At 35.5% G+C, this 16,823-nt stretch overlaps 2 protein-coding genes across 2 annotated transcripts; both read right to left on the reverse strand.

The window, feature by feature from the left end:
• Nucleotides 1–1,460: 1,460 nt before the first annotated feature.
• On the reverse strand, nucleotides 1,461–2,709 carry LOC110699116 (serine/threonine-protein phosphatase 7 long form homolog). The gene is made up of 2 exons (XM_021876609.1): nucleotides 2,352–2,709; nucleotides 1,461–2,270 (listed from the first exon to the last, which is right to left on the reverse strand). Exons 1-2 carry the CDS (start codon nucleotides 2,649–2,651, stop codon nucleotides 1,866–1,868), a joined length of 705 nt encoding a protein of 234 aa, XP_021732301.1. The 5' UTR covers nucleotides 2,652–2,709; the 3' UTR covers nucleotides 1,461–1,865.
• Nucleotides 2,710–4,942: 2,233 nt separating this feature from the next.
• LOC110699117 (probable serine/threonine-protein phosphatase 2A regulatory subunit B'' subunit TON2) lies at nucleotides 4,943–16,401 on the reverse strand. Its single transcript, XM_021876610.1, has 12 exons — nucleotides 16,088–16,401; nucleotides 14,170–14,261; nucleotides 13,876–13,938; nucleotides 12,687–12,785; nucleotides 9,672–9,830; nucleotides 9,385–9,456; nucleotides 9,171–9,303; nucleotides 7,890–7,954; nucleotides 7,586–7,661; nucleotides 6,730–6,831; nucleotides 6,126–6,318; nucleotides 4,943–5,467 (listed from the first exon to the last, which is right to left on the reverse strand). Exons 1-12 carry the CDS (start codon nucleotides 16,227–16,229, stop codon nucleotides 5,227–5,229), a joined length of 1,437 nt encoding a protein of 478 aa, XP_021732302.1. The 5' UTR covers nucleotides 16,230–16,401; the 3' UTR covers nucleotides 4,943–5,226.
• Between the last annotated feature and the right edge of the window lie 422 nt (nucleotides 16,402–16,823).

Genomic DNA, 16,823 nt, shown 5'->3' on the forward strand with positions numbered 1-16,823 from the left:
GTTTTTTATTTCAAAAAGTCGGTTTTTAATTGGGTCGTTTGGATTCGGGCGTTCAACAATTTTGGTTTGAAATTTCATAGTACTTGCTAACTAATCTTTTGCCGGTTAATAAGTTTTATATCAAGCCGAGACGTCATCACTTCATATTTAGGCATTAGGCATTATATTATATACAAATTCTCATCGATTTTAAAAATACATATCATGTTATTTTCAAGTTTAGTCATACTAATGTTACTAGTTTATTACGAAGTAACGTAGATTATAAAAGTTTAGTGTATTAATGAATTATTATTGTTTTACCATCACATTATTAGCTGCTTCTTATTCAATCATCTAATTGATGTGTCATAATCATGATTTGATGAGTTATTGTGAGATCGAAATTACAGTTTGATTTATAGACAGTTCGGTTTATAAACGGTTCGGTGCAAACAGGTTGCAGTTTGTTAACGGTTCAGTGTAAACGGTTTTTACCTCGATTCAAACGGTTTCGGGTTGGAAACGGTTTTGGGTTAGAAACGGTTCGGTTTGATTTCAGTTTGGTTTAAAACTGGTTCGGTTTGTTAACGGGTTCGGTTCTTATACGGTTTGACATTATTCGAATCGGTTCGATTTTACTTAAATACGGTTCAGGTCGGTTTTCGGTTTTACAAATTCCTTTTTTTTATCGGTTCGGTTCTCATTTAGGTCGGTTTGTTTCGGGTAGTTAAATGGTTTCGGTTTGAAATTTGACAGCACTGTCCCTCTGTCATCCCTTAACATTGACTCTGATTACCCCAGAGACGCCCAACTGCTTATAGTGTCAAGCACATTTGCAGCCTTATAAGGAGAAGAAAAGACAGCCTTAGAGTACTTTTTATAATCTTCAACCAACTGAACAAACCCAACACTCCCACCTCTCTACTCTGCCAAGGGTTACCAAACACCACTGAATTTCGGTACGACCATGCTACCCATGCCATTGCAGCAAACAGTGTAGAAGTGTTATAGGTATATAATAAAGCAAGATGTCTAGAAAATGTAGTCAGCTACTAAAGTATATCTCATACTTGTGTGATAAGAACAACATTTTAGCCAAGTTTAGGCGTAGTACTGCAATGGTAAAATGACAAACACAATATTGGCACACCACCTATCTTCCCTCATACACACGCAAGCAACAACCACCAATGACACATAGCGGCATAGACTCTTGCTCCCTTGAATGCATATAGCCAGACCAATCACACTATGTTCAAGGCTATAAAAATTTTGGACGTTTTTCCAATTTGAGCTCTAAACGTAAACTAATGACAAAAATGGTTGCGTGGCAAAACTATTTACCAAACTAAGCTTCCAGGGTAAATCGCTGTCTCGGACAGCGTTTTACCCCTGGTTTTTTTGTAAAAAAAAATTCAACTACAACTATTTTATATGTTCAACATAAAGCGCTGTCTCAGACAGCGGTTTATGCTTGAACATAAAACGCTGTCTCAGACAGCGCTTTATGCTTGAACATAAAGCGCTGTCTCAGACAGCGCTTTTCTGCTGGAAACAGCAACCAGCATCCAGGCAGAAACAAGCTTCAGCAAACAGCTTGCATGCTGCAGTCCTCCAACAGCCACCACAACAGCCAGCTCCACAGCCCTACCCCACCACCGTCGACCACCAACTCCGCCACTCCCCACCACGTACCACCACCATATTCTGGGAGTTCCGTCAACTTTAAGCACTGCAGAAAACTCGAAACAGCCCAACAACAGTCCAACCACCAAATTAACTTCAAAGCACACACGGAGTCATTCAAAAAAGATTTATTATATTAATTTCATAAGTGTTATGTACATCATTACACAAAATAACAGGGAATACAACAGATAATACTAGCCCGACTCATTTATTCGGGGTAAAGGTCCTGCCTCCTGAGTGTCGGCCCTCCGTATGACACGTCGCCGCCTGTAATGAGTGACGGTGGTGAATGGGTCTCGGGGCGGTGGGGGAGTCAGCTGACTGGACGAGGGGTCCTCCTGGGTACCAGAGGGCGCAGTACTGTGGATGTTGTAATCCTCTGCGTGTCTGGGTGACGTAGGATCACATCCACCGCTGCTCTGGCCGAGATCGAACTGTGAGTTGCCATCATGACCGTCCCGCCGGTGGGCGAGATGAGCGTGACCATATCTCCGTAAGGTAGCGACGCCCATATCTCGCACCTGCTCGACCTGGGCTCTAGTGGGTCCGCACTCAAGGGAGACTGATAGCGCATCAACCATCGCCACCATATCCGCCGCCTGCAGTAATCATCGATCAGTCAGATCTATGGCATACAAATATGGAAATTGTTGAAAAGGAGTAGAAAAATAATAACTCACATATCCGCTAATGATGTCATATGCTGGATGGTAATGTGTGGATGGTGGTGCGTAGCTGGGGTTGATGAAGCGTCGTGTGATACGCCTGTACCACACCATGTACGGATCGTCGGGATCCATAGCCTCCTGCATTAGATCACCTCCAACGATGAACTCCAACCGTTGCTCCCATAGCTGAAGGAAACGCCAATGCTCCAGCGCCCAGCTGGTCTCCCCCTTTCCCCGACGATCAATGCCGTGAAGCTGTACACTAGTGTCACACCCCTGTGGGATAGTCTGGCGTAGTCCAAACTGCCTCATGACTCGGTCGGGCAGGTGACTCTCCACAACCTCGAAACAGATCAGGGGGACCCTAGCACGCCACACCGCCTGATGGTCTAGCAGATGTGGAGGCATGGCATCTACCAAGTCAGGTACATACGGGTCCCATGTCACCTGTAAATACACATCAACAGTAATATTATGAATATGTTAGTTCGCAACAAGTACAATGTTAAAACAAAAAAGCTAAAACTGTATTTTAAATTGTTACCTGGTCCTCGGTGAGTCGGTCTAGGGCTGTAGTCCATGAACAAACAAATGCAATATTACCGTCTGATCCCATACGGCAACGCTGCGGTGTGTGCCCTGTAGTGTAAGCACAGAAGGGTCAACGGGTCCAGGCGTACGATCTTCACCGTCCATCGTATCTGTTCACATGCAATTTAACAAATTCCAACAGAGTTAACGCATTAGCAATTAACCAAAATGTTAACGATCAAATGTTCCAAATGTTATTAAATCAAAATGTTCCAAATGTTATTAAATCAAAATTTTCTATTACAAAATAATTCCTCCATCTACGATATTTCCCCCAATACTACTATGAACCTCATTCATCAAATCATTCATAGTCATGTTCGGTTCTAGTGTTAGTGGTTCCATATTTCCCCCACTATACTCGACCCGGGGTCCATCAAACAGAATTTCTCCTCCCCACCGGCATAACAAAACTACATTTTGTGACGCCATATTCTACATAACCAAAACACATTTTAGGATTATCGAAATCTAGAGCGAGGTAAATTATCAACACTGAAATAAGACTCTTCTCACCTATAACAACTTCACTTTCAACAACTTCACCAATTTCAACAATTTCATGAACAATTTGAATTATTTCAACAATTTCAACCTAAACTATTTCAATAATTTCAACAATTTCATCTCTTCTCACCAATTTCAACCATTAACAACTTCAACATTTTCACCATCATCAACTTCACCAATGTCATGAACAATTTCAATAACAATGTACCACATCACCATCAATAATTATCAACAATGTACCACATTTTCATTAATAATTAGCAACAATGTCATGAACAATTTCAATAACAATGTCTCGGACAGCGTTTACCAGTTGAATTTTTTTAAAAAAAAAAAAACCAGGGGTAAAACGCTGTCCGAGACAGCGATTTACCCTGGAAGCTTAGTTTGGTAAATAGTTTTGCCACGCAACCATTTTTGTCAATAGTTTACGTTTAGAGCTCAAATTGGAAAAACGTTCAAAAATTTTTGCAAAATCCAAAATACTTCCATCCAACAACAGCTCCCCACACAAGCAAAATAAACCGATTCACCCTCACCTCATTACAACCTTTGCACACCCCCAACCCTTAAAACCCAACTAGGCTAATCACAATTGTTCAAATTATTTGTAATGCTAATCACACCTTAGCTAGTAACATAGGATAAAATTCATTCCATTAAGTTAGACATTTCATCGAACACTTAGTGTGCAATTAATTAAACCAACCAGAGACTAATTAGAAGAAACTAACTGAATTATAGAAAATTCAATTATAATAGAAAGCGACAACAAAATCGAAAAAAAAAAAACAACAAATCAAAAACCCTAAGTAGTAAGTACATATGAATCAATAAAGAACATAAACAAAATTTTAAAAAAAATAATAATAAAAAATCTAATAATTACCTCTCAAGAATGTTCGAATCACAACAAAAAAAAAAACAAAATCACGTAAGAACAACGAAGAATTTACGAAATCAAAGAAAATCGATAAAATCGAAGAACAAAAACCAAGAACAGTGTAATCGCCTTCGGCGCCCAGATGTAGAGAGAGGAATTAAGAACGTAGAGAGAATGTTAGAACGAAGGTCATACAACAAGAATAATTACCAAAATACCCTTAATGAGGCGCGCGTAATATAGGCCGTCAGATGAAGTGCGATGGACGGCTCAGACGAGTTCCTAGTTCCTATTATTCAACTTGGTTCTCACATGATCTTGATTATATATATATATATATATATATATATATATATATATATATATATATATATATCCTCCGTTTTCATAATATATTTTTTATTACGATTGCCAACACACACAATTTTAGCAATTGCTATCCTTAATTAGCAACATTGTAAAATTATTTTATTAAAAAAAAATTAAAAAAAATTTTAAAAAAATAATAATAAAAAGTTATATATCACATATTCTAGTCAAAGTGTAGTTTGTGGATAGTGTAAAAGTCAAAGTGTGGCAATAAAAAAACAAAAAAATTGAGAAAGTAGATTCTGTCCTGTGATTCAGAAACTTAAAAGATTTCTGATAAAATATTGTTAGGCATTTGGTTAACTGGTTGATACAGTTATCCAATGATGTATTTACATACTTCATATAGCTACATCGTTCAGTTTCACTCGAATTCGTTAATCAGATCCTCATAATACATACACCTATATTACCTCAAGTCCTCAACTGATACAAGTTCTACTATTCATTAAAAAAAAAAAAAAAACACACACACACACACATTACATTGACCTTTTAGATACAATAGTAAAGGTCGTATTAATCACCCTAAAGTCATGCCTCTTCCTCTGGTTCCTCTTCTTCTTGAAGAAGATTTTCTCTATTGTCATGTGCCCAAAAACCACGGACATCTATAAGCATGCTAGCCACGGTACCACCCTGCTTGCACGCAAGTAAATCCTGCAATGTGATCATCAAAGAATCCATAGGCTTCACCATATCCCAAATTTCATCTCTCACATCTTCAATACATAATTCATAATTTCCTCCCTCAATCCATTTCTGGTGTACATCTCTGATAAATAAAAGAGGAAAAAAAAAAAAAAGAGGCGACATTAGAGATTAAATAGGCCAAAATAGAATATTTAAAGCAAAACCATAGAATGTAAATTATGTAAAGCAATATTACATCATGCTATTGTACTGTTTCTGTCAGTTTGAGATTCACAGACTACATTAGAGAACTGTGAAAAGGAAAGCACAGAATTTTTTTATAGGAAGATTGTATCGAGTAACATCTCTAGCTTACAGATGCCATCCTTCTTTTCTTCCATAATTTATGCATAACGACAACAACACAGCCTCAATCCCAAAAAATTCCATGGTTTAGTGTAAAATATGGTAGCATGAACAGAAGTCTTACAGAAACCACCATTGAGCTATCAAATAACCTAGATTAGTCCAAGCATCTGAACAGTAAGATTAGTCCATATTTTCCCTTCTGCTTCGTAAAAACTCTATTATCCATCTTTTTTTAGCTACAAGAAATATCAAGAAAAGGACAAAAGTTGGAAGTAGCACTCTACTTAAAACATTTATTGCAAGTGTATAATGTTTATTCTCAACTATTGCACAGAAATTGGTTTCACGATGTTAGCACAGCTCAGGACAATTTTTTAAGAAAACTGCAAAAATGCAGGAATTACATCCAATTAATAGAGAAAATGTTGCACCTGAAAAGTGTGTGGACATCAGCTGTTGTTAGGTAACCCCTTCCATTAAGATCAAGACACCTGAACAAGTATGTCAAACCTTCAGGAGTATCTTTGTTTTCAAGAGCAAGAACGAAGTCCAAGAAGCTTTCAAAATCCATTTCCCGACTGTTTCCTCCACCACTTTTCCCCCGGCGTACATGCTCATCAAAAACTACAGCAATGACCAGGTCAGCACTTGAACAAGAGGGTTAGAAATTTCCCAGCTGTCTAGTGTGAGTGGGTATATGATTAATAGTATCTAGAATTAAAGTCGCAATATAGATAGGTAAAATATAAACGTAAAAGACTAAGAGAGTACCTCACACTGAAAAAGTGGAAAGTTCATGTACACTATCTTAATACCCATAATAAAAAGTAAAGAGGGGAATCATTAAGTACGGCAGAATAATATGTTTCTACATTCATAAAGCATATCTGCCAATATAAGAGATCTGGCTAATGCATTGGGGTCATTAATCATTATAAAGTTTAGACGTAGAAATGCATGCAATTGACTGGAGAAGTTTTCGAAATAATGACATTTGCTGTAGTGACTAAAATTTCAATGAAAAAATTGGCATACCCCTCTCAATAAATATATCTGTCAGTGTTCCATCAGCATACTCTCGGAGTTCTTGCTTGCTCAAGGTTCCATTCATATCCTTGTCAAGTGCCAGAAACATATCTTCGAAGATCCAAAATAAATCATGTCGTCAGACATGCAAAATATATAACAAAAAGCATGCAAGGAAAATGTAACTGCTTTACACATGAAAACAATATAGCATACAGACAAGTTTAGCAGACCAGTACACAGCTACAAAATATATAAATCAAATTCATATTTTGAGCAACAGGGAAAACTAAGCCACTTATCCTCGACAATCAAGCAAATAATGTGAATTATTGTTAAATAAGAAAATAGAGGCTTAGTCTGCCAATTATAAACTGCCGATATGTTGGGTCAAGCAAGACCTCATTCTTAAATAGTAAAAATCAAAGCAGGAGGCTACATTTCAAAAATGAAACTGATTATATTTGCTAATTCTTGCTCAAACCATTGGAGTTAAGCAATTTCTGACAAATGTTCTTTAGAGTTAAACATTCTTTATTTCAGTAATTTAAATACAAACAAATTCTTGGAGCTCCACATATATTTCTATATCATATTTATAAACTATCACAACAAACAATTTACTGACCTACGTAATAACTTTTTATTTATGGCACCATAATTGATAGGACGCAAAGCAAACAAAAGGGTGCATGGAAAAGATCAGTCTCAAAGAATTAAATTAGACTCTAGAAAACAATATTATTAGAAAAATATAAGTATAAAACAAAATTAATATTTGAGGCAGCTGTAAGAAGCAATAAAAAAAAATAAAAAATAAAAAATAGGCACCAAACAAACAAACAAAACCAACAGAATTACCTACCACAAATGCGCTGTGCAGAAGTCAAGGAGAACCAATTCTCAGCTTGTTCAGTGTCAGTGACTTCCTCCTCACTTTCCTAAAACATAGGGAAAGTAAGAACACACCAAGATTAAGATTATGTCACACACAAGTTATACATTTCACCGTATATTAGATTTGTAAGATAAACACAAAGTAAAGTCACACTTGGTGCAAGAACATTTCACATAGAAATATGGCAAGGAAATTACAAATTCAAAAACAAGTGGTGGTCCTGTTCAAAGCTTTATCTACTAATGGCGGTATAAGGGAGACAAGATACTACCTGGTGAAGTTCCATCAACTCCTGCAAGCAATTACTTAGGAGCACTTTCTTTATGCAAGCCTTTCCTGCATAAGAATAGACACAATCACTTCAATTCCTAAAAACACAGTATAGTATACAAGAAGTTTCTTGTAATTGTGACAAGACAGACAACTTGACAAGGAGCCAAGTTGAGAACTTTATAAATAATATAAAAAGAAACTGAGAGATCTTTTTTTTTTTTTGACACATACTGAGAGAGATCTTTAAATCTCATCATCCTGTCACTAACCTAACTATGCATGTAAACACTTTATTTTTCGGTGAGGGCACTGAATAAAAGTGACCTGTGCAAGAGAACTATTTAAACAGCCATTAATTATTTTTTTTTCCCACTAAAAATTCTCTGAGTTAAGAGTAGAAAGCAAAGAGTTTCTCTTCTAGCAATCCCTTCAATCTGTAGCCCCTCATATTTCATTTGTCTCTCGCCGTTATAAGAACTTAAGTGTACCTAAAAGTAATCAAGTTGACAAACAACTGTTCAAATATATGTCATTCAAAAATGACGACATTAGTCTTCCCAAGCTGTTACTATAATTTACCTAAGCCCTGTCACACTCACATACTACAATCGCATCTCCTTCACATGCATACAGCTCACATATACCCCCCCCCCCCCACACACACACACACACACACACATTCAAGCCCTATGGAATCATATGTTACAGTGATTTTGGCTAAGCTTGCAAAGCATAATTATCATATACCTTAATTATAAAAGGTAATAAATCTCTTCCAAAAAAAATAAAAGGTAATAAATCAATATTTGGCAGAGCTTGAGATTTCCATATCTTAAAGCCAGGTTCTGTTGTCCTATTGTATACTACCAATTTAACAAGACAACCAGTCATCCTAAAGACCTACACTGAGGACTTACTCAAAGACATGGTATTCAGAAGTTGATTAGTTGAAGTTACTTTTACCGTCCTACACTGAAAATTTAGCATTTCTATCACTTAAGTTTTTGCATGCAAATTTGTTGTATTCAAGACAGCTGTGTATTGAGAAAAGTAGTTAAGGAAATCAATGCATTTCATGATAAAAAATATAAACATTTGTACCTTAACAAATTTAAGAAAAATTATGTACAGTTATACATTTGCCTTAAAACGGGTCATATTGAATACATTTGCCTTAAGACGGGTCATATTGTAAAATTATGTACAGTTATAAATTTAAGCAATACATTTGCCTTAAGACGGGTCATATCAAAGAAATAAAATAGCAAAGCAAACTAACCTCGTCTGTGTGGGTCACAGAAGAAAAAGAATTTATGTGCAGCTATCCGGCAATACATTTGCATAAAGGCAGTAGGCATATCACGTAGTTGTGCCAAGTTAGGAATCAGCCCTCTAATGTAAGCCTCCATTTCCTATATATCACAGATAATTAAACTTAGTAAATGAAAAGAATACTTGAAACTAAATAAATCAAAAGTAGAATTGCTACATACATGTGGTTGAAGAAAGCCATCAGAGTCCTCATCAAGCTCGCTCATATCTATTCTTGCTTGAGTTAATGAAACCTGTACAATAAGTAAATTAGATATGGCATGACAAAATCAGATAATTTACTGCAGAGGAAACCTATCCAGTTTCATGCATCTTTATTGAGCATCCTCCAAAAAGGACAAAAGACACTATGCAAAGTCAACGGGTAAAATATCATCATCATATGAACTGATTGAAAAAAAGCATTATGGTTAAGAAACACCACAGCTATATACATAACAGGACATACCGTTCGCATCACATAAAGGTAGAATGGAAGGATGGCAATTCTCCCCTGTTCATCTTTTTCAAACTTCATAAAATTTGAAGGGCTGAAAAAACGTCGGCATTTAGGACCAATTTGCTCAGCACATACTGAGGCAATATGACAAAAATCTTCATAGTTCATCTGCAAGGTTATAAAACCAAATAAAAATACAGAATATTAGAAGCTGGTTAAATTGGAAAACTAGAAACAAATCAAACAATATGGACCCAATTGTGTAAGTTATCCAATCTTAGCATATACCTTAATATTAATGGCTTCAAGACAGATCAAGATATAGAAAGTTACAAAAGAAAGATATATCCATCATTAAGATAACCGGTTAACCCTCAGCGCATAGCTCCTATTGGTTTAGCAAACATATAAAACAAAAAATGTACCATTACATGTATAATAGGTGACAGATGGACCCAATTGTGTAAGCTATCCAATCTTAGCATATACCTTAATATTAATGGCTTCAAGACATATCAAGATATAGAAAGTTACAAAAGAAAGATATATCCATCATTAAGATAACCGGTTAACCCTTAGCGCATAGCTCCTATTGGTTTAGCAAACATATAAAATGAAAAATGTACCATTACATGTATAATAGGTGACAGATGGTAAGTAATTTGGGGGGAAATATTCAACCTATAGGATGGTAATAAGTACCACTACATGCATAATAGTACACTAAAAGTATTATTCAGACAACATATACTTTAATAATACATTATACATGCATAATGTACCACTGCCAAAATACATTTTTTCCCTCCTATATGTTTAGTAGGAGCTATGCGCTGAAATGCACTCAAGATAACCAACAAACCAATGAAGTGAGAATTTCACTATCATATTATCAGACCTCATAACGTAGTAAATAGTGATAATGATATGTCATAGGTCTAAGACCAATCCACGTTGTTGGTACTCAGTAATACGCATTAACATGACATCATTGGAAACTAATATTATGAAAAACATAATTTGCTTTACTTGCAAAAGGCATAAAAAATAATCAAATGATCAGATTTCAGAGCATAGTAAACAGTGATAATGACAAGTCGTAGGTCCAAGACACATATAATGAGAAATGATAGATACTGATAATTTTCTATTACACATCAATTTGTTCTATGTAACACAATCAAAGGTACTCGCATCCTATCAAAGTGTTTATACCCATGTTGGTGTGTCAAGAATGTGCCATGGATACATGAGGTGAAATGAAGTGTCCATGTGACATAGTCATTCTTGTACAATATCTATTTTTCTTCAAAAAAAAAATTGATAAATTGCTATTTTCTTATATATATAGAGCAAGTATTGAAAATAAATAATCTAAGGCCAGATAAAATAAGAGGTAGCTGTTTGATTCTATGATAATCAGACTCTTCATTTCACCTCAACTCCTCTCAAATGTCAACTCCTCTCCACTCAACTCCTCAAGCACGGGGACAGTTTAATTGGGCCAAAATCATAAAAAGAAAAAACCAAAATATAGCCGATTGGACACTTGGAAAATGTAGCCGTTTTGGACAGGGATTAATTCAAGTCCAAGTAACATAGGTTTGGTTCACTGCATGAAAAGGGAAAGGAATCAAGAATGGGAATTTGATTTGTTTCCTTAGGTTCTAATAATAAGTTGCCAATATTAAGATAAGTTCATTATGTTATTGGCGACAAACACAATCCCAATACTACTTTGTCATCTCCGAACCACCACGACACTTAATCCAGCTTTAAGGTGGCCAACTGGCCACAAAGTCAAAGTTCAACAATAATAATAACAAACAATAGTTTAATCACCTTTGTCGCAGAAGATTATTGGTGGCTACAGAAGATGCTTCCATATCAAACTCTTTATCCCTAACAGAATTGAGCATAGTGCACAAATAAGGTGGAGTAAATGGCTATTGTGTCCCAATGGCAATTTGGTAGAGTGGACAAAGAGGATGTGGTGTTGGATGTCATAGTTTCTAGCAATGGATAGTGGGGATGGTATTGACGGTGGAGATGGATAGGACAATGGTTTTCAATAGTTTCTCAAAGGGTGTGGGGCTGTTCATTGTGAAGAATTTAGGATAGTGCTTCAGAATGGATGGTGTTTGTAATTTAGGCTTGCAATCTAGAGGGGGTCATGATTCTTGGTTTGGAGCAGCCTTCATTGAAGTTTTAGGGGGTGGTGTTGGAAGTCACCAGAGAGTACTTACAAGGATCACTAAAACATGCAACCAATCAACACGAAAGGAAAATCATAGGCGGTGGTAGTGTGGTACCCTTTTCCTTTACTGATTCCACGAAAACAAATGGCACCCGAAGATATTAACAGCATAGGAAGGGGAAAAAAGGGAAGACTACAAAAAAAAAGGCCAATAGCCAGTCAATCCCTTCCTTGCCGCAAAGAAATCTACCGCTCCCTGAACACAAGTTATATAAACGCCATTGTAAGGCCACCATTTTAACAAAAAGATGGTTGGGTACAATAGGTTCCTACCTCAAGACTACTAAACAATACGAGGCTAGACACAAAAATGATGCCAAGAGCCATTTTCTTTTAAAAAAAAAATCATATGCTTCTTCTGTTCTTTTTTACTTGACTTGTTTCTTTTATCACGTTTGCCAATGCAAAACTTTAATCCTCCATAAGTAAAAATTATATATATTATGATAGTACTTATTTGAGCTGCATTCGAAAAGATCCCACATGAATATGTTTTTTTTTACATATTATTCACAAAGATGGTCAAATGAGGGATGGTAAATAGTGTAAAAGTCAAAGTGAATCAAGTAAAAAAGAACTGAAGAAGTATGATCTATATACAGTGTTCTGTTAATAGAAATTACGTTTAAGGTTATTTAGTACAAACAATTTGAGCAAGAGGCCAAAAAATAGAAAACAACTTGATACAACCAATGGCCAAAAATAGACAATTTTAAAACAGTACATATAAAAAAAGAGGAGATTAATACTAAAAGAGGCAAGATGACCTTTTCAGCACCAGTGGCATCATCAATCACACAGTTCTCTCTTAAGCAAACCCACATAGCATCCAAATCATCCGCATTTAGCAAAAGGTCTGATTGTTTCTGCAACAAGAAATCACATTGCAAGTTGTTAGAAATAACATTTAACTATGTTACATGGACTCGGGAACGCATGTCGGACTCGGGAACGCATGTCGGACACGGACACGTGTCCAAGTGTCCGATCCAGCAGGTTCCAAAATTTTAGGACACGGGGACTCTTTCTGATATTTGGACTTGCGTACAGGGACACGTCAATACGTCACTTAAATTATATATTACAAAAGCTTTAAATTTTTCATTATGTCTACCCCTATTTTTTTATTTAAATTCTTTCTTAGGTAAATTCTCCTAATAAATGGCAATCTTCTTATCTCCATCTTCTCTATATTAATGGTGGTTTTCGAACAAGATATATTTTTCTTTCACGTTTCTTCTCTTTTTTCCTGTCCTCTCTTAATGGAAGTGTCTGAGTACACAGTGAAGGATCGGACACGTGCCATGTATCTGTGAAGTGTCGTGTCGACACGGACACTTCTTGATATTAGTCGTGTTCAATTAACATAGACATTTAATTTCTACACGATGCACTAAGTTAGAGATGCATCACAAAACAATTAATCTTATTATCAGTCATTTGCCCCTATGATACCACAATCACCCTAATTAATAAATTCTACAGATTAAGTCTCCCTCTAACTTATGTGCAGTGATTTTCACCAAGATCTCCATCACTTAATGCAATTCCACAACGAAAATCAGCCAGCAGTTCAACAGATCAAAGACAAAAGTACATTAAGTTTTAGTAAAATGTATGAGAATAATCGCATAATGCACTCAATCTCTAAATGCCTTACATGGACTAAACACCAACTATGAATTTTTTCATATCTTCAATTAGACCCTTCAAAGAGGTCATTGATTATAGTCACCCAAGATATTTGACGGATTCACCATTCAAAAAAAAAAACAAAGCCACTAACACCAATAGGGATAAGTTAAATCCTGCCATGTGGTCATTACAAAGGCAACTTGCCCCTAGCTAGCAGAGAAGCTGTTTCCAACTAATTAAAAAAAGAAAAAAAACACACACACACACACACACACACACATAAAATTATGATATAGATCCCATTGGAAGTTCATTCAATACCTTCAGAAATCGATACTTTGCTAGCCTCTGCACTCTATAACTGATAGATCCTTCTTCTGGTTTCTGTGCCATAGGAAAATAAGTGAAATATAATAAGTTGCAAATCTGGAAAGATGGAACTGCATAGAATCAGGGAGGATATCAAGACCTTGTCTTCGAATAATTAACATTGGCAACTCATTTATAATGCCTTGATTCAAAAAATTCATACCATGCAACAATCAAAGGAATATATGTAAACCTTACTCACAATTTTCTTGCCATCTACCTTTTACCTAACATCAGCAACCCTACCTTTTTGTAGAAGCTTGGAATAGCACCAGCTTCAGAACTCTTCTGTTGCTTCTCTTTAAAAATATCAAGCAAGATTCTCTTTGTTTCAAGCTCTACAAAGACATAAACGACATATGTAAAACATGAGTCCATAGAACCTGCAGAGATATTCAGTTCAAGAGTGTACTACACAATACCCATGTCTCACCACTAAACACCAAGTAAAATATATATTAACAATAAAAAAATCATATGACAAACAACACAAGGCAGACAAAAAATTCCAGTATAACCAATACGCAGAAATCGTAGATGCTTGCCGTGATTTGACGAGCAAAAAACAACAAACAATATCATAATTTTTGCTTTTATCAGTTTTTAGGTACAGTACAATTTAGTTAGCAATGACTTGTCAATTGTATTTACTAATTTACATAAAGGACAGTTTGTCAAATGCACATTCTCATATTCAAAATTTGATTCAATCAGCATCACAAAAATAGCCAATACATAATTATATTAATATCTTACACAACAATTGCTCCACCCCACTGTTTGTCACTCAGCACCCCAAAACAATTTCTTCTTTAATTAAAAAAACAATAATCATCTACAGAATTTTTCTATTCCCACTATATTAACCTAAAATTTGTTAAAGTCTACTCATCAATTACATTCATCAGTAATTCTAAAAAGTCTACATTGACAAATATAATGGAACAGAGGAGGCATTTAATATAACTAATAATTTCAAACAATATAATAAATTACCATCTGAAGCTAAGAATAGCTTCAAGCAAGGAAGATGATTAAGGATCAAATTGCACATACTTGAAGCATAGGATGCTTCCATGATCCACCTCCAAACTACTAAGTCCATAAATGTTTGCCATCCTTTCTTCTTTTAAGAATTCATTCCCCATCCCAACCACTAAACATATTTAAAAAAATACACCACGATCATTGACGTCCATCGAAATGGCAGATAAGGTTCTTGAAGCAGCCAATTATATTTGATCTTCTGATACTCTAAACCTACTATCACAAACAAGCCCGCAAGCTTGTGCACATGGACACACGTTGCAATTCTTTCAGAAAAATTTTGACATAACATTTTAGGGAAAAGAAGCATTAAGCTATATATTTTACGGGGAAAGAAAACTGTGAAATAAGAAAAGATAAAAGAATTTCCTCTCAAATATTGGATCAAATGGCCGATTGCTTTGCTTAGAGGATCCAGCAGTTGCTACACTCTCATGTAAGTCCTACCTTTCCCCAGATTTGACCTTACTTCTGATACAACAAATCCAGAAGCCGCAACAAAAGCTAACCCGACATTTTATGCTTCACAAAGCTTGCATAAAGTGTATGGTATTATACATGCTATGAGTTTCGATCTAATTTGTCAAAATAGCACCATACTCTCCACTCGACTACATCCACTAATCCATGCTATTCAATACAGTAGCTTTCAGTTCAACCCTTTTCACTAATTTATTCATAAACTATCATTACACAGCCCTAAACGCCCTTCGCCCGCATTAATTTTAACAATCCATCAAATACAACATTCCAATCACCACCACCACCACAATAAAACATAAACATTGAATCAAATTAAGAGAAAACTACTTCTAGAAAGTATGATTAAAAAAACAAACCAACAACAATTACTCCTACAATTATTGAAATTTTCAAAAATGAGGAAATACATTTTCCGCTCATTCAAAATCAGCTTACTACCGTTTTTCAAATAAAAAAAAAACAGCTTACTACCCATCTAAAATAAAATGAAAAAAAAAAAACAAAATTCAATTATTCCCAACAACAAAGAGGCAAAATTGTGACAATTGCCACAAACAAATAGCAAACGGTAACAAATAATAGGAAAGAACAATTGGAACAATGAAGAGAGAGAAAATGATTAAGAAAAACAGACCCATTAAAGCTTCAGAACCAAGTCCGGCACCAGATCCAATGAAACGGCGCAGGTTTCGAACCCATAACATGGATGAAGCCGACGGGATCTTCCTTTGGCCAGGTACATCATGGCTTTCGCCGTCGCTTGAACCACCGTACATTTTATCTCCAAAAGCTATATTAATGGAGGAAATTGCAAAAGCAATGGTGGGTGGAAATGAAACCCTAAGATTTGAAGCGAAGAGATGTGTCGGAAAAGTTACTTAGTTTGAGCTGTGGAAACTTAAAATTGGTGTAATGTGCATTGAGAAAGTACTGCCCGCTCCCAGGGACAACGAAAGTCCATAAATTTTTTACTAAGGGCAGTTTGATTTAATATAAAACATTTTAAATGAAAAAATTGAAAAAATACAATTATAAATTAGTTTTCCTTTGTTTTGTTGCATACAAGAAAAGTACAAAATAAATAAAAAATAAGAGTGGAAATATAAGGATGAATGAAAGGGAAGTAAAAAAGAACACAAAAGAACACAAAATTTTAAAAAAATCGGGTGTACAATAATTATTGTACAACCATTATCAAGATAGCCTAAAGTGATCAAAAGTTACCCCTAAAATGAATAAAAGTTACCTCCTATATGCGTAAAAAGTAACCCAATACAAATAAAAATTATATACGATTTATTAATAAAGAATCACATTTTAAATGACTAAAAATCAATTATTAATGACTGAATGTAATTACATTAACTTTA

Source organism: Chenopodium quinoa, unplaced genomic scaffold, assembly GCF_001683475.1.
Source record: "Chenopodium quinoa cultivar QQ74 unplaced genomic scaffold, ASM168347v1, whole genome shotgun sequence".
NCBI lineage: Eukaryota > Viridiplantae > Streptophyta > Magnoliopsida > Caryophyllales > Amaranthaceae > Chenopodium > Chenopodium quinoa.